The sequence below is a fragment of the Carassius carassius genome, chromosome 10, assembly GCF_963082965.1.
Source record: "Carassius carassius chromosome 10, fCarCar2.1, whole genome shotgun sequence".
Lineage (NCBI taxonomy): Eukaryota > Metazoa > Chordata > Actinopteri > Cypriniformes > Cyprinidae > Carassius > Carassius carassius.
Window position 1 is genome coordinate 9,714,698 of NC_081764.1, and position 22,927 is coordinate 9,737,624.

The 22,927-nt window shown below is 37.0% G+C and overlaps 1 protein-coding gene across 1 annotated transcript in view; it reads left to right on the forward strand.

Annotated features, from left to right (window-relative positions):
• LOC132152286 (collagen alpha-1(VII) chain-like) overlaps positions 1-22,927 on the forward strand; it is an 81,908-nt gene that overhangs the window by 34,151 nt on the left and 24,830 nt on the right. The window contains exons 26-82 of the mRNA XM_059561088.1: positions 263-399; positions 568-694; positions 1,228-1,371; positions 1,491-1,666; positions 1,905-1,934; positions 2,178-2,204; positions 2,315-2,359; positions 2,489-2,590; positions 2,689-2,751; positions 3,000-3,035; positions 3,122-3,175; positions 3,323-3,394; positions 3,520-3,615; positions 4,117-4,143; positions 4,805-4,858; positions 7,538-7,609; positions 7,747-7,806; positions 7,891-7,926; positions 8,002-8,046; positions 8,272-8,307; positions 8,402-8,446; positions 8,539-8,574; positions 8,699-8,734; positions 8,826-8,861; positions 9,039-9,101; positions 9,315-9,374; positions 9,557-9,592; positions 9,724-9,804; positions 10,283-10,318; positions 10,400-10,444; positions 10,533-10,604; positions 11,472-11,516; positions 11,621-11,656; positions 11,762-11,803; positions 11,890-11,970; positions 12,048-12,083; positions 12,537-12,572; positions 16,437-16,517; positions 16,602-16,637; positions 16,761-16,832; positions 16,940-16,984; positions 18,635-18,670; positions 18,766-18,801; positions 19,480-19,584; positions 19,723-19,788; positions 20,013-20,048; positions 20,164-20,199; positions 20,296-20,334; positions 20,419-20,454; positions 20,533-20,655; positions 20,903-21,112; positions 21,236-21,271; positions 21,521-21,565; positions 21,647-21,760; positions 21,862-21,933; positions 22,026-22,070; positions 22,854-22,889. Of these exons, the coding sequence (XP_059417071.1) occupies positions 263-399; positions 568-694; positions 1,228-1,371; positions 1,491-1,666; positions 1,905-1,934; positions 2,178-2,204; positions 2,315-2,359; positions 2,489-2,590; positions 2,689-2,751; positions 3,000-3,035; positions 3,122-3,175; positions 3,323-3,394; positions 3,520-3,615; positions 4,117-4,143; positions 4,805-4,858; positions 7,538-7,609; positions 7,747-7,806; positions 7,891-7,926; positions 8,002-8,046; positions 8,272-8,307; positions 8,402-8,446; positions 8,539-8,574; positions 8,699-8,734; positions 8,826-8,861; positions 9,039-9,101; positions 9,315-9,374; positions 9,557-9,592; positions 9,724-9,804; positions 10,283-10,318; positions 10,400-10,444; positions 10,533-10,604; positions 11,472-11,516; positions 11,621-11,656; positions 11,762-11,803; positions 11,890-11,970; positions 12,048-12,083; positions 12,537-12,572; positions 16,437-16,517; positions 16,602-16,637; positions 16,761-16,832; positions 16,940-16,984; positions 18,635-18,670; positions 18,766-18,801; positions 19,480-19,584; positions 19,723-19,788; positions 20,013-20,048; positions 20,164-20,199; positions 20,296-20,334; positions 20,419-20,454; positions 20,533-20,655; positions 20,903-21,112; positions 21,236-21,271; positions 21,521-21,565; positions 21,647-21,760; positions 21,862-21,933; positions 22,026-22,070; positions 22,854-22,889 (3,566 nt within the window). The remainder of the gene's footprint in view (positions 1-262; positions 400-567; positions 695-1,227; positions 1,372-1,490; positions 1,667-1,904; positions 1,935-2,177; positions 2,205-2,314; positions 2,360-2,488; positions 2,591-2,688; positions 2,752-2,999; positions 3,036-3,121; positions 3,176-3,322; positions 3,395-3,519; positions 3,616-4,116; positions 4,144-4,804; positions 4,859-7,537; positions 7,610-7,746; positions 7,807-7,890; positions 7,927-8,001; positions 8,047-8,271; positions 8,308-8,401; positions 8,447-8,538; positions 8,575-8,698; positions 8,735-8,825; positions 8,862-9,038; positions 9,102-9,314; positions 9,375-9,556; positions 9,593-9,723; positions 9,805-10,282; positions 10,319-10,399; positions 10,445-10,532; positions 10,605-11,471; positions 11,517-11,620; positions 11,657-11,761; positions 11,804-11,889; positions 11,971-12,047; positions 12,084-12,536; positions 12,573-16,436; positions 16,518-16,601; positions 16,638-16,760; positions 16,833-16,939; positions 16,985-18,634; positions 18,671-18,765; positions 18,802-19,479; positions 19,585-19,722; positions 19,789-20,012; positions 20,049-20,163; positions 20,200-20,295; positions 20,335-20,418; positions 20,455-20,532; positions 20,656-20,902; positions 21,113-21,235; positions 21,272-21,520; positions 21,566-21,646; positions 21,761-21,861; positions 21,934-22,025; positions 22,071-22,853; positions 22,890-22,927) is intronic.

The following is a 22,927-nucleotide window of genomic DNA, read 5'->3' on the forward strand; positions in this document are numbered from 1 at the left end:
GGGGAGTTACAGAGACTGAAAGATGATCATAGTGCTTGATGTTATGTTGTACTTTCACACTATCATTGTGCAGTGAATGTAATTCTTTAATAAATGTTCCCATAGATGATTTGCACCAACTTTATTTTTTATCTAGTCAAGAGTTTATGTCTGTGGTGCTGATATGAATAAATGTTAGCATAAATAAATTAATTACAACATTGTTCTAATTAATCTGCTGCTGTATTCCTTGCTTAATATGTTTAATAAATCCACGTTTTAGTGTGTGTGGGAGGGCGTTTAGATGTTGTCTTCCTTGTGCCCGCGTCTCGTGATCGCTCTGGCCTGGTGAGACCTGTGTTGTCTCTACTTGCCAGTTCTGCTGGATCCTTTACCTCCATCGGGCCCAGAGACTCCCAGGTAGTTATTTTGGTATAATGGTCATGTTGGTCCAATTGTTTTTTTATTATTATAATTATTTATGGCTCCAAAAAAAATAAATAATTGTTGTGAGAGAGTTCTCTCTTCTGCATGAGACATTGTGCAGGTCAGTGTGAATAAAGTGTTTGTAATACCTATTTACTCCAGATGGGGGTGGTGATGTACAGTGAAGATCCAAAAGTGCGCTTTCTCCTCAATCGTCATAGCAACAGTGAGACCCTTCTGCGGGACATTTTGGCCACCCCATTCAATGACAGACCAGGAAATAATATAGGTCTGTTTGTGAAGGTTTCTTTTTTTAATGTTTGTGTACCATTAAGTACCTAGTATATGTATGTGAAGCTGACACAAACATGTCCAGGTCGTGTTTTAACCCAAAATCATATGGAAGATAAAAATGAGGAAAAATGTATTGCATACGGTATATATTGCATAAATAAAATTAAGCATATAAGGAACTCCCGCACACTATCTTAACTTGCAAAATAAATTTTAGTCGCACAACGTTTCGGTCACACGACCTTCATCAGGAGTCTTTTTCTATGCACCTATTACTTACAGGTGTGCGATGGAGTTCGTACACTATAAATAAAATTAAGAAAATGTATTGTACCCTTACAGACCTACTTACTTTAGTGCAGTAGTATTAAAACCATCCATAAACACTTCCAGTGTAATAAATTACATATGAAACCTTTTACAATTTTAACAATTTACATATATTTAAGTTTTCATTTCAAGCATGTTTATATCTGACATTTATTATGTGAATGTGAGTGTGCTGATATTTTCTGCTTTTATGTGTAGGCCAGGCAATGACATACGCACGCCAGTTTTTGCTGAGCGCACAAGCAGGTCGTAGGTATGGTGTTCCCGGGGTGGTTGTCATTATCGCTGACAAAAAGTCAACTGATGATCTTAGCCAGCCCGCTGCTGCTGTTAAAGCCGATGGTAAGCCACACAAAATCAGCCCCAGTGCATTAATTTACACACACAAAACAAAACAATCCAGGCTGCTCTGTCCCATGTCCATAAGAGTGACTTAGCGCTGTAATATCTCTGTCCCTCAGGTGTGACAGTGTTGGCGATAGGAATTGGACGTGCAGACACTAGAGAGCTGCGTTCAGCAGTGACGGATGGCAGCACTCAGAATATGCTCTATACTCAAGACGCAAATCAGCTCTATGGTCTCCACCCCGACCTGGCAGACCTCCTCTGTGGCCTTGCACGAGGGACTAGTGTCACGGTCAGATCAGTTCCATCTGTCTAGCTGTCAGAAATGTTGTATCATCATTTTTTTTATTATGATGCTTGCTTGGCCTGTCAAGCTTGTCATAGTCATGATACAGCAGAAATAATATATATATATATATATATATATATATATATATATGAGTATGGTGGTTTCAAACCTCATTGAGAGTTTTTATTGATAAAAAAGAAGACAGTAAGACTGATTAAGATTATTTGTTGTCTCCTTTTAGCCAGTTCCTTGTACCGTAGAGTGTCCTAAGGTAAGTGTGTACTGAAAAGACAAACATATCAGTTTGCTCAGTGATAGATGTTGCGTTAGCAGCACAAAAGGTTGTGGGTTCGATTCCCAGGGAACATATTACCTAAATTTTTTTAGCATAAATGCATTGTAAGTTGCTTTGGATAAAAGCGTTTGCTAAATGCATTAATTTAATTTTTAATTTAATTTATATATGTACATCTACTTGCACTTCACTAAAGATTGACCTGCTTCTTTGTTGCAGGGTGCTAAAGGGGAATCGGGTCAGAAGGTAATAATTGTTGTTGCATATAATAACTAAAAGTTGATTTGTTGGCATTGATAGTTACTGTAATTTTCTGGTGAAATGTTTATACATTGTGTCTTTTTGTGTGTTTATAGGGTGAGAGGGGCAGAGATGGACTGGATGGAAGAAAAGGCGAGCCTGTGAGTTAATTTGCATTCACATTTAGCTCTGTTTGTTCATCTACACTATGGGATTCATTAGTTATTGCTCATAAACATGTCTAAATGTCCGTTTGATTTTCTGTGTGTGCATGTGTGTTTTTCAAATAGGGTCGTGATGGTTTACCCGGTCGTGAGGGCCCCAGAGGGCCAGAGGGGCCACCAGGTCAACCAGGCAGTGGTCTGGAAGTGAGAGGAGAGAAAGGCGAGAGAGTAAGTGGCACTTAGATATGTATACACACATATGCACACAGATCAGAAATGTTGACATGCTCTCTCCTTCTCCATTTGTTTCCCCCTGACTTTTTCAGGGTTTCCCAGGATTGGATGGCAGTCCAGGTGTTCCAGGTCGTCCTGGTGCAGTTGGATTACCAGTAAGAATGAAATCATGAGTCATTTTATTAAATGGTTCTGTTAAAACATGTATTTGTGGATATATGCACATCCATATACATAGCATAATAATCAGGCCTGAATGCACGTTAAAAACTCTTAATCTCTTAGTTTATTTTTTAATTGAATCCTCTTTAGTGCAGTGCTATTTAAAATATTAAAGCTAAAAAGATCTCATGAATTGATTTATAACATGGGTTCATTGTCTGATGTAATTCTGTTGCTTTAGGGCAGTCAGGGATTGCCAGGTGTTAGAGGAGACCCTGTGAGTACTCATTAACATACTGTACATGCTTAGACACAAACATACACAAACTCTTATTAAATATTTTGTCTTTTTTTGTTTTACAGGGAGAACCAGGCATTCTAGGCCCTCAGGGATTAAAGGGAGAGAAAGGTGAAAGGGTAAGAGTGATAATAAAATTAATCTCTAACTGCTCTACTCTACGTCTTGATTTAGCATTTTATTTGTTTAGTCACTTTTACAACATTTACAACAAGAGCTTCAATTGTTTGGTTCAAGAAATGATAGGTTTTTAATATTTACTACAGGGGGTACCTGGATCTGCTGTTGGAGGAGGTTTACCGGGCCGCAAAGGAGAGCCAGGAATCCCAGGGATCCCTGTAAGAAATACACTTTCACCTGCACAATGACAAGAAAGAAGTTCATACACATACAAATAATTCATTTCATCAAGTAAACAACAGGGTTATTACATTGCCCATTTGATGTTTTTCTGTCCTTTAAGGGCACTCCTGGTCGTTCAGGTGTGGATGGGGCGAAGGGAGAACCAGGTGCACGAGGTCTGCCTGGACAGGATGGTCAGGATGGTCTTTCTATTAAGGTCGGAATCCATTGCCTTTACCGCTAAAGGTGTCTGTAAATTTGCATTATGTACTCCCCTGTCCCTGGCCCTGTCTGACTGAAGGGTAGTTCACTGTGAACTTGTGGCGTTTGGACTAAAAGGGAATATTGACGGTCTTAATGGCCATGTTGAATACCACAACATTTATGTATATATGCATTTATGAGCTCACTTGAGGCATTGTATGAGGTTAGAGGTCAAAATAAAAATAATCTAAAACATATGCACAGTAGTTAAATGAACCAAATAAATACCTGTCAGTACCTCAGAATCTCACCGCCTTTGTGCAGTACAGGCCATACTTGTTTTCTTATTTTAACCCAGCTATGAAAATATATGAAAGTGCCACTGGCATTTTTAGCTATATCGATATTGTTATGCAATATTAATAAATTAATTGTTTTCACTGTTTGAAGTTTCAGATATGTCTTCAGCCAATTATGTACCTGTCTGCTTGTGTTTCATTTCATTTTCCTGCAGGGTGAAAAAGGCAGCCCCGGTGAGAGGGTGAGTTAAAGTTAGGGAAACAACTGACAGTATAACAATAAAACAGAGCAATTATTATGAAATAAGACATCAATTGGTGTGTAAACTACTATATTTTAGAGTAACGATGACCAAGCATGTTTAGGCTTATTCAGTAATATTAATATTAAATAATATTTTTGGATTTTAATAAACTAAATTAATTTAGATGTTATCACATTAAACATGTTTTTGTCTATTTTTCATCATATGTTTTTAAACATGCAGAAATATTATTGTATTGATTGCATGTTGATAGTCCTAAGTGTAAATTACATGGTCTTTCATATACCTTGAACCCAGAATCCGTGTAAACATCAGATGGAATATAAATTTACTCTGGTAAAAAAAAAAATAATTGCCTAATTTCAGAGGTCCACCACACACCACTGATATAAATGAAATGAATTGTTTTATGCACTTCTAGGGAATTTAAAAGCAATAATCTATTATTTCTTGATGTTGAGAAGGAAGTACTGTAACATTTAATTAAACAATCCCATGTTGTGTAAAGATTCAGCAAGGGCAAAGTAATATAATGTACCGTGAGAACTCTCTGGTGACATGTTAATACAATCTGTGAAGACATTCGGTCACATTTCTTGAACATAAATGTGTGCTTCTGTCTTATTCTGATTAACAGGGTCCTCCTGGACTGGGCAGTGGGGTAGCGGCTAAAGGAGATGCTGGTGAACCTGTGAGTGTCTCCATTATTCATGACAAAGTACAGTAGCAGTATAAATGGATGTTAACTTGTGTATGCAGTATGTGTTTCTGTGTGAGTGCTGCAGTAAAATGGTTATGTGTGTACTTCAATGTATGTTTTTGAGTTTTTATCTCATGCTCTCAGGGCTTAAAGTTCTCCGGCACCGTGCCGGATTTCCGGCCTGCAGTGTTTAATCCTACATTTAAAAAAAAAAAAAAAATGTTGAATGATATCACTTTTGAGTCCATGCGTTCGCCTACCAATGGTATGACATTAACTAACAGTAACTAACATTAGTAGCCAGTCAGAATGTTTTGCTTTTATAAACACGAGACGCGCATAGTATTCAATTGCAGAGTCGCAGCTCTGATGAATGGAGAAGTGCGACAAAAAGCTGTGAGGCGAAATGGTCAAATATATCCATCTAGCGTGTATTTACATAGAAAAGCTCATTATAAAGCAGCGGAGCTTTGTAAACAGCTCAGAGTAATCATGTCATCTCCACAAGCATGATATGATTGCCAAAACATATTTACCGGGATTTCTGAAACACATGATCTATTAATGGTAACTTTACAAGTAATTTACCAATGAAGACTGTATGTGTGAAAGGGGCTAAACTCTTCCTCTGTATACGCTGTGAATTTTATTTGCTTAACGTAATCTGGAAAAACAGTGTGCATTATATCACTAGATTTGTAACGTAAATCATTTATAAACATTTGCCAACACAACAGATATATCAACCTATGTCTAAATATGCCATTGTATTGTACATAGCGATTTCAAAATAAATGTTTCTGCATGTGGCCAAATATTAAAATTTAATGGATTTAAACATTGTTTAATCAAGCTGTAAAGTGAAACGTCACCAGGCCGTTAGCGCCCTCTGCAGGTATTTGTTTTAATGCATAATGTACTTAAAGGTCCCATGACATGGATTATTTCCTTTTCTTTAAATGTTAATGTTTCCTTAGGTGTACTTATATTGTTAGTATGATTTTTACATTTAAAATTTAGAAATAAAAAGCATTTTTATATCCTGATATTTGCCCTCTGGCTTGAATGCTCTGTTTGAAGGGGCGTGTCTGCTGTGAGACACCGAGTAAACGACAACTGTTGTGATTGGCTGACATCTTTGCATTTGAAATGCGTATTACATGTGGAACCCCTCTCAAATATATATATATATATATATATATATATATATATTTACTATTACAGCTGTCGAGATTAACGAATCGTGGATTTGTTGATTATATAATTATTTTTTCGATCTTTTCCCATCACATGAAAGGCTGCAGTGACGAGTATTGAATAGACAGAGTCTGTTTATCGCGTGAATGCAGTGATCTCGTCATTATTGCAACACGTTTTCTCTCACAAAATGCTTTCACCACAACTAACAGCAAACACATGAATACAGTAAGAGCTTTGTTGTGCAGCATAACAGCGTCATTCATTGTAACGGCAGTTTGGGAAAGAGTGCAGATATACTCGCGATGTGTGAGAGCTCCGAAAAAAAGGGAGCGTTCTTTGATCGCTCTCTGTAGTTAAATCACAATTTAAATAACAGATTTGTTTCATGCTACTAAGAGAAACAACGTGAAGTTGATCGTTTAGTCACTGGCTTGATTCACTGATGCATAAACAGTATTAAACGATTTAGAAAGAAAGTCTGTGTGAACTTGAATAATTAGCTACACATCAGAAATCACTGATCACAGATCAGGCATTAATGAACACTGTTACTCACTGTTTGTGCCGGTGCTGTCGAATCCATATAATTAAAAGTCTGTTTGTAACGCCTGTCCTGACATTGCGACTGAATTATATGTAAATATTTGGGCGGGCAAAGCAGAGAAAGGGGAGGTAACAATTCTCCTTACAACGTCACAAAGAGGAGATTCCAGATCAGCCCGTTTGAGCTTCTGTTTTCTCAAAGGCAGAGAAAGATAGCAAAATCTCGTTTTACACCGATTAAAATTTCTAGAAACTTGGGGACCATATACAGGCTAGGGGAACTCATGTTCATGTTACATATATATAGGCATATTACATTATGTATTTTAACAGTGTTGTTCAATAAAATCTTGTAATTTCTTGGTTTTGATGTTTTATTTGAGCCAATTATTATTGCCTCATTGTTAGTTTATATATAAATAGTCATACTAAAGCCTGGTTTTCACTTAAGTCTGGTTGTGTTACCCAAAAGAATCATTAGTTACAGCCCTAGATTAGTTAAAATATTTCTAAATACAACTGCATTGTTTTACTTTTTGTAATAAAAAGACAAACATTTTATTGAAAACTTCTCAAAAACATTATTAATATATTGTCACATTCTAGTGATCCAAGTATCTGTACTTTGTCTCATTAGCTAAGTGTATTGTCACACCCTTTGTGTCGATAAGCGATGATATAGCTCATAATTTTCCAAGTGTATGATACAGCTTTCATTCTTCAGGTCAATCATATATTCATGAAAAAGAAAATCAGTTTGAATAAAGAAAGCAATAACTTTGCCATAGTATCTTTTCAAATGTTAAAGTTGTCACAGTCCTTGCATGCTTTGCATGTGCTGCCCCGCCCCGCCCCCGGAAAAAAGTTCAGGCTCAGGATTTTTGCTTTAACCCCTGTGCTCTGAATGGTATTTGTGTGTATTTTCAGGGAAGTCCTGGACCACCTGGTCCTCAGGGCCCACGAGGGCTGACTGGACAAAAAGGAGCCAAAGGAGAATCTGTATGTTTTTTTTGCCACCATTATTTTATTTTACATTGCTTGTAAGCTATTTTTTGTTTGTGTTTTGTAAAATGTGTGCATTGCTTGTCCATGAATGCAATTTCTTAGCATGGCCTGTTTGTGTAATTGTGCTGCAGGGTGAGAGTATTGAGGGTAAACCAGGCCCACAAGGAAACACAGGAGACCCTGGTGATCGGGTATAAAATGCCTTCACTAATATATTTCATGCTCACTTCAACATTCCTCCTCATTCTTCTTTTATTCGTGCATTTTTGTTTCAGGGTCCACGAGGACCTCCTGGGGAAATTGGAAGTAAGGTAAAGAAAAGAAGTCAGTGTATGACTTTATTGTGGCTTGTGTCATTGAGGGACATTGAACAATTTTTTTTTCAGGGTGATCGAGGACAGACTGGACCACCTGGTTCAGATGGAGCCAAGGTGACTATTTGCTTATGCGTGATCTGAAGCATTTCTGTATGATGTATCTAGATTTCTGCTATATCCCTTGATTTCTTTAGTGTTTATCAAGGCTTATTTTGTAGCATTTTAAAGTGTTGCTAGGTTAAGTCATTTTTAACAATGATTGTACACCAGTTTAGCTATTTAAATGAGTTTGACTTGGTTTTGATATCATCCTATGTATGATTCTGTTCTTTTTATTAGGGAGACAGAGGCCTTCCAGGTCAGGCAGGATACAAGGTGTGTAAAACATTGATGTAGAGTATATTCTTATTAGAGAGGTGTAACTAATGCTGTGCTCGTTTATGTCTGAGTTTTTTTTTTTGTATGCTAGGGAGATAAAGGTTCAGCAGGCCCCCCTGGACCTCAAGGACTGAGGGTGAGTGGCTGCACGAGCCATGATAAGTCACAAGTCATGTGAAAATGCACGAGTGTACATGCATGTTGTAAATTATTTATATATGCCTTTAGGGATTGCCAGGGAGCAGTGGCTTTTCTGGAGAAAAGGTAAGTTAAGATTTCAGTTAACAAACAGCATTTTTCTCAGATATCTACTTCATTTTATTTTGTGCTTGTACTGTGTATATATATATATATATATCTTTATTTATGTATCTCTATTTGCTGTAAGGGTGCTGAGGGTGAAAAGGGGGAACCAGGCAGCTGTGTAAGATCAGAATTTTCATGTTTTCAAATTCATATGAACATTTCATTCATTTGTAATGGTCTTCCTGACATTGTTCACTGTGGCTTTTTAGGACTGTCTAGGTTCCTTTGGGAAGAAAGGAGAGCGGGTATGACTTTTGAGAACAATGCAGAGACTATTTCAGATAACAGTATTTCTGTTTTATTCGTATGTTAAGTCCTTTTCTGTATTGACATTCAAATTGTACAGACCCACTCAAATCTGTTTTTTTTTTCTGCTGAGGTTCCATTCAAACCTATTTTAACTCTTCTTTTTCTTCCTTTAGGGTGAAAGGGGCCTTGCAGGTCCTGATGGTGCTAAAGGGGATGCAGGACCAAAAGGGGAAAGGGTGAGTGAATAATGGTGTCCATCTGGGAAATGTCTCGGATGAGATAGTGAGGACATTTTTAAATGGAAATTACACTTATTTTGACATTGAGTTTACTTACGGTGATCACAAATACTTGTTAAATAAAAGTAATTATTATTAATAATAATTAATTTCAAGGTACATCTGAAATTGTGAAACTGTATGATTGGACCTTTCTAATCTATCCCACAGGGTGCCCCTGGACCAGGAGAGCCTGGCCAACCTGGACCTAAAGGGGACCAGGGTGATCGGGTAAGTTTGTCTTCATGATAAACTAGATTTGCATTTCCATGGAAAAGCTAGTGTTTCTAATACAGTAATAGTATTAAGGTAAAGCTTCAATTTTAGGCTTTGGTTCTGCATAACTGATATACAGATTCACCTGCTTTTGTAGTAGTCTTTATATTTAACATACTGCTTATTCATTTAAACAGGGTCTTACTGGATTGTCTGGTAAACCTGGTGTGAAGGTAAAGTAAACACTAAAAAAAAGTCTTTCTCGTTCCAGTGGCTTCAGAGCATATGTTCATGGAAATGACTCCGCATTGGCCTGAAGAAGTTGTCATACATTGCACTCCCTCTTTTCTTTTTGCGACTCTAGGGCAGTCAAGGTGACTCAGGAGAGAGAGGGGAGACAGGGAGTCCTGGTCCACAGGGGCCCATGGGCCCCAGAGGGAAAGATGTGAGAGTCTGCACCCATTAATACATGAACACAGGCCTCTACTAAAAGCTGCTTCTTACAACTTCATCTGCAACTAATGCTCATCATCTTACATTTTTGTTAGGGATAAGTGTCCATGATACATCACCCTTAACATATGTGTTTTGAAAGTTACTACTCTTTATACTTTAGCCTTATAAATAATCTGCTTTGGTAATGAGATTTATTCAATGCTTTTTTAACATTTAACTCTTTCTTGCTTTTCTTCTAACATCTTCCTTTCTCACCGAAGTAACAAGTAGTCAAGGTAATGGGTATATTTCTTCCTTGTCTTTAGTTCTGCTCCACACTTCCTTAAAGCTACTGTATTTGCTTTGGTGGCTTCTGAAATATGGAATTTTATTGTCATTCTTGACACTGTAATTGTTTTTTAGTGAATAATTAACAGAAATAAGATAGCTGATGGTAGGAAGACTGTTGTGTTATTTTGTTTTTTTAGGGACTAAAAGGAGACAAAGGAGAGGACGGCACTGCAGTGAGTTTTTTTTTTCATCATTCCTGTATTTGTGAGTTTGTTTGTATTTTATGTAATGTTTCTCCGTTTCTCTTGTCTCAGGGTGAATCAGGGTTGCCGGGTAAATCAGGGGAGAGAGGTTTAAGAGTGAGTTCACAGATTTGTTATCTGATTCTGCGAATTGTTGTAGTTTGTATTCCCACTACATCCTAACAGTGGTCTTTTAATATTTCAGGGGCTAGCAGGTCAACCAGGTCAACCTGGGATAAAAGGAGACACGGGTGATCCGGGGGAAGATGGACGAAATGTAAGACATATATCATCCTAAATGTTTTTCAGCAGAATTAAGGCATGGTCATGCCTAACTAAATATTTTACAATTTTCTTTTTAAGCCAGAATTATTTATACAGAATTTTGTTATTAAAAAAAATTAAATTAAATTAAAGGAATTTATGAAAGAATAAATGAAAATTATGTTAACACAAAGTACACCATTAAAGCACAAGGAATAGGACTATTAATAGAATAGATATTAGATTAATAGTGAAGGGAATTTTAATAGATTCCCATTTTTCCAGCAAATATAATTTCGGTTACACTTTACAATAAGGATCCACTAGTTAATGTTAGTTAATGTATAACAAACCATGACCAGTACATTTATTACAGTATTTATTAATCTTTTTCATTGTTAGTTCATGTTAGTTCACAGTGCATTAACTAATGTTAACAAGCACAACTTTTGATTTGAATAATCCATTAGTAAATGTTTCAATTAACATTTAACTAAGATTAATAAATGCTGTAGAGGTATTGTTCATTCTTAGTTCAAGCCAACTAAAGTAGTTAACTAGTGTTAACTAATGAACCTTATTGTAAAGTGTTACCATAATTTATTTTTACATCCTTTTTTTGTAGTCACTATGTCTTTAAATCAAATAGTTCCTTATGTGTAACAACCAATAATTCTTAGAGCTCATCATATTGAAATCCAGGCCCCAAAACTAATATTTTATTGGATAATTAATTTTATTGAATAAACAACCATACAATTAAAAACATCAACCTTGCCTTTGAATAAAACATCACTGGATCATCGCTGCACAGTATTTAGGACTATTAAGTTAGATTATTGGGTTATTTTTGTCTAGACATGTGATTTGTTCTTCGCAGGGTACCCCAGGTCCCACCGGACCAAGAGGCTCAAAGGGAGAGCAGGTGAAATATCAGAAGCTTCTCACTCAACACAAATTCACACATGTTTGGACCTCTACACAAACTTTGAAAGTGTCATCTAACATCTTTATTACGGGTAATTATAGGGAATACAAGGTCCCCCTGGGCCACCTGGAGATGTGGTATGTTTTAAAACCATTATCGTCTCACTGCACTTTTTTCTACACCCCTGTTTATTTAAATAACCTGCTGTTTTTTAAAACTTTTAAATTTGTTCGTTCTGTTAGACAACTGGAGAGAAACAGCTGAAAGGTGACAGAGGAGAAAAGGTAAAGTAAAATGTTTGTAGTCTTTAAATTCTGTCTATCATGCGTATTCTGGTTTTGTCACTGTGATGCTCTTGTTCTAACACCAGGGAGATGCAGGTGACCCAGGGGAACACGGGGGTAAAGGTCAAAAGGGTGAACCAGGAGCTTCAGGCTCACCAGGACCAAGCGTAAGTCAGTATGGTGATCAGACAGTATGTGTAATTGAGAGTAATGTGATTTGTATCTTAACCTATTTGTTGTTTAGGGTCCTGAAGGGCCGCGTGGGCTACTAGGAGCCAGAGTAAGAACCTCTTACTGCTTTTGTGCCTTTTATCTGTTTAGTGATTTCTTTGATCTTTGTGTATCTGTGTCTGTCTCTATGGCCGCATACAGACTGACTCTAAATGTGATGATATACGGGGCAACTTTTTGAGCAGTGTTGCTGAGCAATGTTGCTTTTAGTGGGCAACCAGGTGAGACACAGGGCCCACGACTGATCTAAAGTATCCAGATAGAATTTGTTGCCCATTCTTAATGGGAAAGTGCCCAAGCAGCATTGCCCCATGTATCATTACTTAAATATGGTGATATACAATACTTAATCCCATTCAAACACAAAGTTATTTAGGACATTGGCAACCATATGATGCAACTGAATTCATTCTAAACATTCAGATAACTGATTTTTAATTTTCAGGAATCATTACTTTTAATAGGAGATTTTACAACTCATTCTGCTTTCTGTATCTTCTAGGGTGACCCAGGGGATAGGGGCAGTCCAGGAGACAAGGTAAAAGAGCCAGTTTTCTTGGTTTACTGTGGGACGTCGCTTTTAAGTACCATATCTAGGCTGTAGATTTTTTAGAGGGGTGACCTTCATGTTCCATAACAACAGCAAAAAACTTTATATTTAGCACAAATAATAATAATAATAAAAAAAATTGTTATAAATATTCTTTCTTTAAATGCCAGGAATTCTGACAGTAAGTAGTATTAGCTTAAAGGTTATGTATCTGCACTGCATTGTAAAAAAAAATTTAAAGTTGAGAAAACTTTAGTTTAGGGCAACCAGCTTCAGCAGATTTTTGAGATTTCTCAACTTATTTTTGTAGGAGATTTTTGAGTTTTCTCAACTTTTTATTGCAGTGTGCAAAGGCTGCCGGTTCAGTTTTATATATGGGTGGAATTCTTTAGGCACCTTACAATTTGATTACATTTTGATTCAGGAAATCATGACTAAACAATAGTAATAAACAATAAACAAAAAAAGTCTTTCCGACATATGTCGAAGCTTTGGGTTGTTTAAAGGGATAATTCACCCAAAAATGAAAATTAGCCCATGATTTACTCACTCTCAAGGCATACTATGTGTATATGGAAGTGATGGCCGCTTTTGAAATTCTGCTTCATTAAGCTTAGAAATCTCTGTGAATCATTGTTTCGAAAGTGGTTCGGAGCACATATAAAAATGCCAAAGTCACGTGATTTCAGTAAACAAGGCTTTATTACATCATAACTGTTTTCGAAACATTTAAAGTGCCCCTATATAATGCCATTTTTAAGGTTGCTAATTTTGTTTTATGAGTCTCCTAAAACAGATTTACATGCATGCAAGGTCAAAAAAACTTTAGTTTTCTCAGAAAATAGATAAAAATTTTGATTTTTACCTCATTTCAAAATTATTCATAAACGACTCGTGCGAAGCAGTTCACAGAATCAATCTCTGTATACCCCTCCTTTCTGTGAGCCGTTACTGCTATGATTGGTCAGATGGCGCAGTCCTTTGTGATTGGTCTAGTGCCATAGAGAGATTGGCTCTGGATTGGTCTACCACGTACAGTGCGTGTCAGAAACGAAACGCCAATTGCCATGATGGAATGACAGCCCTGGAGACCTGTCAATACATAGAAAAGACGTAGCTTACCAACTCAAGTCTGGAATCTGATGATGAAACGGTTGAACTGGCTGATCAACAATTGACTGATTCACAAGCACGACTGGAGTAGGACATTTCTCAGTGGTAAGTGTCAAGTGTTGACAAGTTTGTGATAATTATGAGATGTGATAAAACAAATTTACTCTCACAGCGTAGGATACAGCGTCTTCTCAAAATGATGTTAACCATGGAAATTTTACTGTGTTTGTGGGCAAGCAAGTTGGCGATGTAAAACATGGGCGGACATTATGCAAATGTATTAATTTGTGACGTAGAGCCGTAACAGAATAAGATTCAAATTCCTTGACGACTCGTTTAGACGATTGTGAGCCGACTCTTTTTTTTTGACAGACAATAACTTTATTGTGCACTGTTGGCTTTGCAACTTTGCAGATAGTTTATGTTCACATACAGCTACATGACACACTGCATGAAAGGTAATAGTCAAAAAGGCATAATAGGGCACTTTAATAGTTCACCTTGGGGGGGTGATCTCTGTGAACCAGTTAATCATGCGAGTTCACTGAGATTGCACCGTATCAGAGAGCCACTGCATCAGTGTATATGGTTATATGATGTTGGATCAGTTTGATCTATTTGTAGACATTTAATGAGACATTTGTGTAATTAAGGATGAGGTTGTTAATAGTAGTTAATAGTCTCTTACTGGCCTTTAGACAAGCTCTCCACAAAACAAACAAAATAAACCCTTGCAAAATAATAATAATAATTTTAAAGACGCATATTTTACAGACATTTCATTTTTAATGCTATTTTATTATTTTGATTCATTTCATGCATTTTCATTAGGATTGTAAAAGCTGTTTTTATGCATGTTTTGGCCATATCTTTTGTTGCATTTACACAGTTTTGACCAGCTAGCATCCCCTGCATGTGGTGTTTCGAGCATTTCGAAACAGCAAAGCTTCGAAATGGTTTCTCCCTTCTTATCACTAGTATTTGACTTTCAGATGAATCCAATTGGAGTTATATAAAAAATTGTTCTGGCTCTTTCAAGCTTTATAATGGCAGTAGGTGGGCATTTCTGTTCAAAAGTTCAAAAGAAGTCCAGTAAAGTTAGGGTGAGTAAATCATGGGCTGATTTTCATTTTTGGGTGAACTATCCCTTTAAGTGTTTTCTGTTAGAATTGACAGACATGAACAGGCCGTTGTTCCTCCAGCTCCAGATAGACACATTATATATGGTTTTTAAATGTCATGTTTTGCAAAATGTTATTTTGAGTGTGGCAATTTTTATTTTTACAACACTTGTTATTTTCTCAAAATATTGGAAAAACAGTAATATTTTTAAATATTTTTACAATTTAAAATAACAGTTTTCTATTTTATTTTATTTTAAAATGTAATTTGTTCTTGTGATGACAAAGCAAAATTTTCAGGAGCCATTACTCCAGTCTTTCATGTCACATCAACTATCAGAAATCATGAAATTATATGCTGATTTGGTGCTCAAATATATTTTTTATTACTAACAATGTTGGAAACAATTGTGCTGTTTTATATTTTTGTCGAAACTTATACATTTTTTCAGCAAAGAAAAGAAAGTTCAGAAAAACAGCTTTTATTTGAAACATCATTTTTGTGTCAATATTTACTGTCACATTTGATCATTTTAATGCATCCTTGCTAAATAAAAAATATCATACCCCAAACATTTCAACGATAGTGCATAGTGCGTATTGTATTTTTTAATGTAAAGCAAGTGCCAAGTAGACATAACCTGCAATAAATTTTATAGAAAGAGGAATTAAATTGAAATAATTTGATTAAAAAGGATTGTGATGTCTGAACAAGGAACTGAACACCTTGCTTCAGCCATGCAATTTTTACCGTAAATTACTGTTTGAATGAGGCATCTATAAAGTAAGTAGCTTCCTTAAATATCTCTTCAAAAACAGGTGTAAGCACCCCTGCAAAAATCATTCTATTTTAGAGTGCAGCAATGACAATATTTTGAAAAGTGAGTGTCATACAGTGGTAGACAGCTGAAAATAGGCTGAAATGGTAAAACTGGCTGCAGTAATCAGTGTAAAGTATAAATATAACTGCTTAGTCATGGATCTCTCTATACTGCAATAGCTGTGACAAACTTCATTATGCCAGGTTTTAGCTTTTGGGGTTTTTATATAGCAGGTCTCACTAGCGTTGCAATTATTTGGTATTGTCTGTCTGCTAGACTGTTTAATCTTTGTCTAACATTTGTGCTACAGAACTGAAACAAGGTTATGTTTCATAGTGGGAGGAAATGAGAAAACAAGATCTCACTGATGTCTCGAGGAATATTGTAAACCATGTTGTGGCTTTCTTCCTGTCAGAGAGATGTATAGCCAATTAATTTGTGTCATACCCTTGTGACATATACAGTACTTGTACCAGTCCTCATCTAATTTAGGTTTCTTTCATAATGTAGGTTTTTAGACTGGCTTCACTGATTTTATTACATTAATTAAGCTGAAGACTGCTGCTTTTGGCATGCATGTGTGTGATGCTTTCAGAAAGGTGTTATTAGTGACAAAGACTGGATCTGTCAGTCAACCCATTAAAATTCATTCATTCAAGTTGGTGATGACCCATTGCTGAGAAAATTTAAATAGATTTTGACAGTAATGTTGATTGTTTTGTGTGTATTTACAGTATATGTGTGCCACAGACTAGTCAATATTGATTGTTTCTGTATATGTGTGCATGCGTGTGCAGGGAGAAAGAGGAGTGGCTGGATTGGATGGACGACCCGGTCAGGATGGGAAACCTGGGCCACCTGGAGCTCCTGGATTACGGGTCAGATAACTTCAATCCTCGCGTCAGCTTTATATTCATAGGATCTTCTATCAATCTGAATCCTTAATGTTTTTGGTTTTGTAGGGTGACCCAGGAAAACAAGGGGATCCTGGAAGAGATGTGAGTACTCCTGTCCCTCCGCATGTCAGATCATCTGTTTGTTGCATCATGATGTTGCCACTGATTGCTGCAACAAATCAATCCAGTTTTTAATCTGTTTAACATTTAATTGCTGTTTCCTAGGGCTTGGCGGGACTAAGAGGGTCTCAGGGGCCTCCAGGACCAGCTGGTCCCCCAGGAGCTAATGGCACACCTGTGAGTAATATCACAGCTTAATCTGTGAAAATCATTTATCCATGCAAATTCCTATACTGGAGCATAAGCACGTTATCACATCAAAATAATGTTATGCTTTATTTCAGGCTAAAGCAGGGGAGGATGGGAAACCAGGACTGCCTGGAAAACCTGTAAGTAACGCTGTAATCTTAATGAAAACCCAACATCCTTTCAGAAACATTTGTATCTACTGTAAATGTAAAAAATTCTGACATGTTGATATATTCAACAACTCGACCCTGTGACTTTTTATGAATGGTGATAAGAATTTGAGATTGGTAGTGCTGTCAAAAAATGGTTATGTAATTATATAATAGGTTATAGTCTGAAGCGCTTCATGTCTGCTGTTACAGTACTGTTTTTAGTTTCAATTCACTCTTAGTGCTGTGCTTGGTTTGAGCCACTTTATTTCGCATTTGGGAATGCAACATTCGTCGTTAGAAATGGTTGTAAATCTGTTGATGTTTACATAGAAGTTTCAGTGTCACATAATCCTTCAGAAATCATTCTAATATGCTGATATGCTGCTCAAGAAACATTTCTCATTATTATCAATGTTTTGCCTCTTAATATTTTTGTGGAAACAATGATACCACTCAAACATTTGTATAAGATTTAAAAAAAGAAAGAAATTTATAATTTTATTTATCAAAAAGGGACAAAATGTGAGTGAAGACATTTACAATGATTTCTATTTAATTAATGCATTAACAAATTTAATTAATATATTTGATAAATGCAAATAAATGCTGTTCATTAAACTTTATATTTATCAAAACATCCTGAAAAATTTTCCACACAAAATATGAAGTATATTAAAATTGAAAACCTTTTTTGCATTTGTAATAATATTCCACAATATATATATATATATAAATTGATCAAATAAATCCAGCCTTGATGAGCAGAAGATAGTTATTTCAAAATCATTAATAATTGTAATATTTCCAAACTTTTGGCCATTACTTTAATAATAATAACAATTCTATATACTTTATTATAATATATTATAGTACTTTATTATAATATATTATTTATTTTGATGATTAAGGGTGCTGTATGTAGGATTGACACAGAGTGGTTGAACTAAGTATTGCAGTCCAATTTCAAAATATTGGACAGGATTTTTTCACCCGGCCCCTCCTCCTCAGACTTGACACACACGCAGGTTGCCAGATTGACGACACAAACAGGAAACTTAACGATGAATTAAATTAAATGCGCTGTGTTTTCATCCAACTGGCAACCCAGGTTGCCGAAATAAAATTGGGTAAACTGGCAGTGGGCAGGATTCAAAAACAAGAGACTGACATTCCGGCCCAGAAAGCAAATTTTCAAAGGGGAATAACTGACTTTAGCACCTTTAAATCCTGCTGATAATAAATCACCCTCTTAGTAGCCTAATGAGCTTTCAGTGGGAGGTAACTCTGACCAAAAATGCTTTGTAGTTAAAATATATGAGGAGTTTCAGTCAGCTGTGTACTTATGTTTGGTTAACCTGACTCATAGATTATGCCATGGAACAGAGCTTACACAAAACCTGCTCGTCCTGCAGTTTCTTCTGATTTACTGAACACAGCCCTGAACCAGCTGTGTTAATTGTAGGAGCTATATTGGGTTGGATGGTACCCATCATATATCTGTAATATGAGGCTGCGTGAAAAATAGAAGAGAAATTACTGCTAGATTGAGTCGTGAGTCTTGATTACAGAAATTATGAAAATGTGCCTTGTTCTCGTCCAGATGTCTGTGTTTAATGCCTCATTTTCTATCTTTTTCAGGGCGAGGATGGCGTGCCAGGAGAAGATGGTCGAAAGGTAATAAAACACCTATTGGTGAAATCTTGTGTATGATTGCATTGTAATTTTTGATAATTAGCCTCTGATCGAATCTGGTTATGCCTTATTTGCAGGGAGATAAAGGAGAAACAGGGCCCACTGGAAGAGATGTGAGTCTCTTTGAGAACAGGATGATCAGGAAGATAAAAACACTCTCTTTCTGCCTTTCACAGCACAAGACAAGTCCATCACAGCTTATCATACTCCGTACTACATAACACTTTCAAAATGTACATTTTAAGGCTTACGGAAAATGTTATTTTTACCATTTTGTGAATTTCATTCACTACATGGCATCAAAGGTAAGCATGTACTGTAACTTATAAAGACTGGTAAAGGCTTTTCTTGTTTGGATGTTCCGTCTGTTTCATTTTGTACTTGTCTGTACCTGCTTTTTTCTTAGTGTGATTTGTGGCCACATTTGACTCAGTGTACTCAGATTTAGTTGTTTTCTGTGATTCAGTCCATGTCATTATATCTCTGTCTTCCACAGCTAATTTTCCCATCAGCACAAATCAGATTTGTTGTTAAATGGATGTTTTCAATCATAGAAACCTTTCGCAAACATACACAAACACAGTCACCCACATTTTAAATGCATGGATACACTTCTTCCTGTGCTTGATGCTGTGTGCAGTCAGTAATTATGAGTCAACAGCCGTATAGGAAGAAACTCTTCACTGATGAGTTTATTTGATGTGCAAATTTATGCCCATTAATTAAGAAATTAATTTGTATCATGGTTATTTCTCTCATCTCCCTCTCTCTTTCTGTTTATCGCTCCTCAGGGTCGAGATGGGTTGAAAGGTGATCAGGGAATTGCAGGACTTATTGGCCCTCAAGGTCCCATTGGACCACCTGGAGTTCCTGGAAATGTCGGACCACCCGGACCTGTGTGTTTGTGTTTGTGCATATGTTTGAAATAAACTACTCTGCTACTCTTAATCACATAATAATTCTGGAGGGTGATTAATTAACGCATAGAGCTGTATATCTCAATCTTTCCGGGTGTTGTTGTTTTTTTTTGTCAGGTGGTGTATGTTAAAGGGGAGCCAGCAACAGCTATTCCAGGCCCCCAGGGACCTCTAGGAGCCCCTGTAAGTAACATATCCCACTTCTGGCTCTACAGCAGTAGAAGTCAGTTGTCAGAGACAAAAAAAGCACAAAAAGCACCACTACATTTTCTTCTGAAGTTGGGAAAATCTTTTTAGTTATATAATAGCCTAAATGCATATATTTAATCCCTGATTGAATGAAATACATACAAAATGAGAACAGCTATGTATTGTATAATTTATATGTATTACTTTTTATCAATCAGGGTGTACCTGGAGTCCCAGGTGCTGCTGGACCAAGAGTAAGTTTGTCTGTGTGTGTGTGTGTGTGTGTGTGTGTGTGTGTGTGTGTGTAAATATGTTGTGTTTTTTTTAGATATCATTACGCATGATGTTGTAATAATGTGACCTTTGTAGGGGGAGAGAGGTCTGCCAGGCTTTAAAGGAGATGCGGTGAGTGTATTTTTACCAATGTGTCTTTTAGTGGTCACTGCTCTCAGAGCTGACACAAGGCAGTTTTCAGCATAATTCAACTCTTTTGATTGACAGGGAGATCCAGGAGAGGATGGCAAACCAGGAACTGTAGTGGTGAGGAAAACGCTTATGCACACAAAGTCACACATGCATGGCTGTCAAGATGATTAATGTTGTTTTCCCCCTGTTTTGTCATAGGATGTGAAGAGAGCTTTGTCAGAATTTGGCATTGAGGTACTGAGAAATTTATCAACAATATTTACAGAGTTTGTATGTATATGTAAATGTCACTCTGTCTCCTATTCTTTGCAGGTCAGAGAACTGAAACTATTAGTTGATGACGGAAGCAATCTGGTATCAAAGTTGAGTGAATTGACAGAAGGAAAGAGGGGTGAAAAAGGAGATGTCGGACCTAGAGGACCTCCAGGAACAGATGTGAGTTAAAATCATGCATATGTGAGACAGAGTGGTGTCTGGTTGTTGAATAGTTGGATGAATAGTGTGTCACGATGCCTTTTGCAATGAAGATCATGTAAAAACTCATTGGGCGCTGACCATGGTGCTGAAATGTATTTCTGGTTTGAAAAAATCCAGCAACTCTATGTATTTCTTCACGGTCTCACCCTCTCCTCTTTTTCATTTTTTAAACCTAGTTTTCTCTTCCTTGCATACTGGCTTTCAGGGTGGACGAGGTCTTCCGGGTGAACGAGGTGTGAAAGGAGAGCAGGGTGAGAAAGGGCCTCATGGCCCACAGGGTCCTCCAGGCAGAGCAATTGGAGAAAGAGGCCCAGAAGGTCCACCAGGACAGGCAGGTGAACCCGGAAAGCCAGGAATACCAGGAGTACCTGGACGAGCTGGTGAACTTGGAGAAGCTGGCAGACCTGGGGACAAGGTAAAGAGAAGTAGAGCATTGGTATTTTGTTACTATAGCTGTTTTACATCTTTTATGAGATACAGAGCTGATTAAAGAAAACACTTGAGATAAAATTATTTAAAAAAAAGTGTTTTGTTGCAGGGGGAGAAGGGGGAGAAAGGGGACAGAGGGCCAGCTGTAAGTACCAGTACTATAATTCATGCACGTTCACTTAAGGCCTAAAATTAAATTTGCCATACTTGCTAATGGCAGTTGAATGAAAAAAAAGCTAATTAATTAATAAGTAAATTATGTATTTAGTTGCCAGTGCATTTTCTTTTATAATATATATTTTACATGTATGAAATAATGAATTTTGATCACTTTTGGTGCTTTGTGTATGTTCAAACTTTCTTGTTTTCATATGGAATAAATCTTCATTTTTAGGGTCCAGCTGGATTGCCTGGCCTAGGGGGGCCTCCAGGACCAAAGGTAAAACAAAATGAAGCTGAATGTTGTCAATTTTGTTTGTAATAACATATTGAGCATGTGTGTGTTTATTTTTTTTCTAAGGGGGATTCTGTCTCCGCTCAGAGTGGTTTGCCTGGTCCAAAGGGTCTTCCAGGCCTCCAAGGTATCAGAGGAGAGCCTGGTCCAGTAGGACCTCCTGGACCTACAGGAGAGAGGGTGAGGGTGGAGTTTCTGAAAAATATATGTGTGGCAGCATGCTATCTTATAGGTTTGTGACCTTAGATGACAGTCTGATCTGTGATTTGTCCCTCTCTCAGGGCTACACAGGTCCTCGTGGGGAAAAGGGAGAAAAAGGAGCTGGTGGAGAAAGTGGAAAAGATGGCTTCCCAGTGAGTATACCCTAACAATGGCCTTAACTGACAATATAGCTTTGTCTCTATTCATTTAATTTTACAATAAAACTGTGGTACTTTTATCTTAGGGAAGTCCAGGAGAACCAGGAAAACCAGGGCCAGATGGGAAGCCGGTAAGAAACAAATTCCAGTGGCTGTGTTGCCAGTTTATTAATAAAATGAATTTGAATTGCTCTGTCTAATTAATGTTGATGTTTTTCTTTGATGTGTGCTAAAGCGAATATCGGTGTTCATTTTCCTCATATTATTAGATAGATACAGTAAATATTAAACTTTGGTGTGTAACTTATCCCACACCAATTGTAGATAGTTGTGAAGAATTGTGCTGTTACTTTATCAAGTGATGTGTCTGGTGGACAATAAAACAGACAAACACAAACTGAATATGTAACTTATACTGAGGGACCTGAGACTTATCTGTGAACCAGAATATCATTAACCCTACCACCCTACCAATCAGAACACCCTAAAAAACACTCAAGATGCCATGCCAACTGCATATTAATGGCCTTAGCACAGGCAATCATCACCTTCCGATGATGCCTTATGCATTCCTATTATATAATTCCTATTTTATAACAGTCATGCACATTGGTCTACTGTAATTATGGCAAACTACGGTAAGATTACCAGAGAACGGTGAGTCCAACAAAAATCTCTTGCTTTCATTTGAAAGTTTGGTAATGTTTTGTTAATTCTGCCGAACTTTTTAGACCAGATTGCGTTTCATCACTTACTGTGATAGATTAATCATTTATATAGTATTTTAGTAGCCATACAGTATGAAAACACACTGTCACTCATGAAATATAAAATTAAAAGAGAGTTTAGCATTAGTGCAGAAGAGGAGAGTTTTGACTCTCACTCACACAATTATTTATTCTCCTCTGGAGCAGGGTTTGAAGGGACCGGCCGGTCCGCCAGGCCTACCTGTGAGTAACAGCATTCCAACACAGCAGCCTTTCTTGGG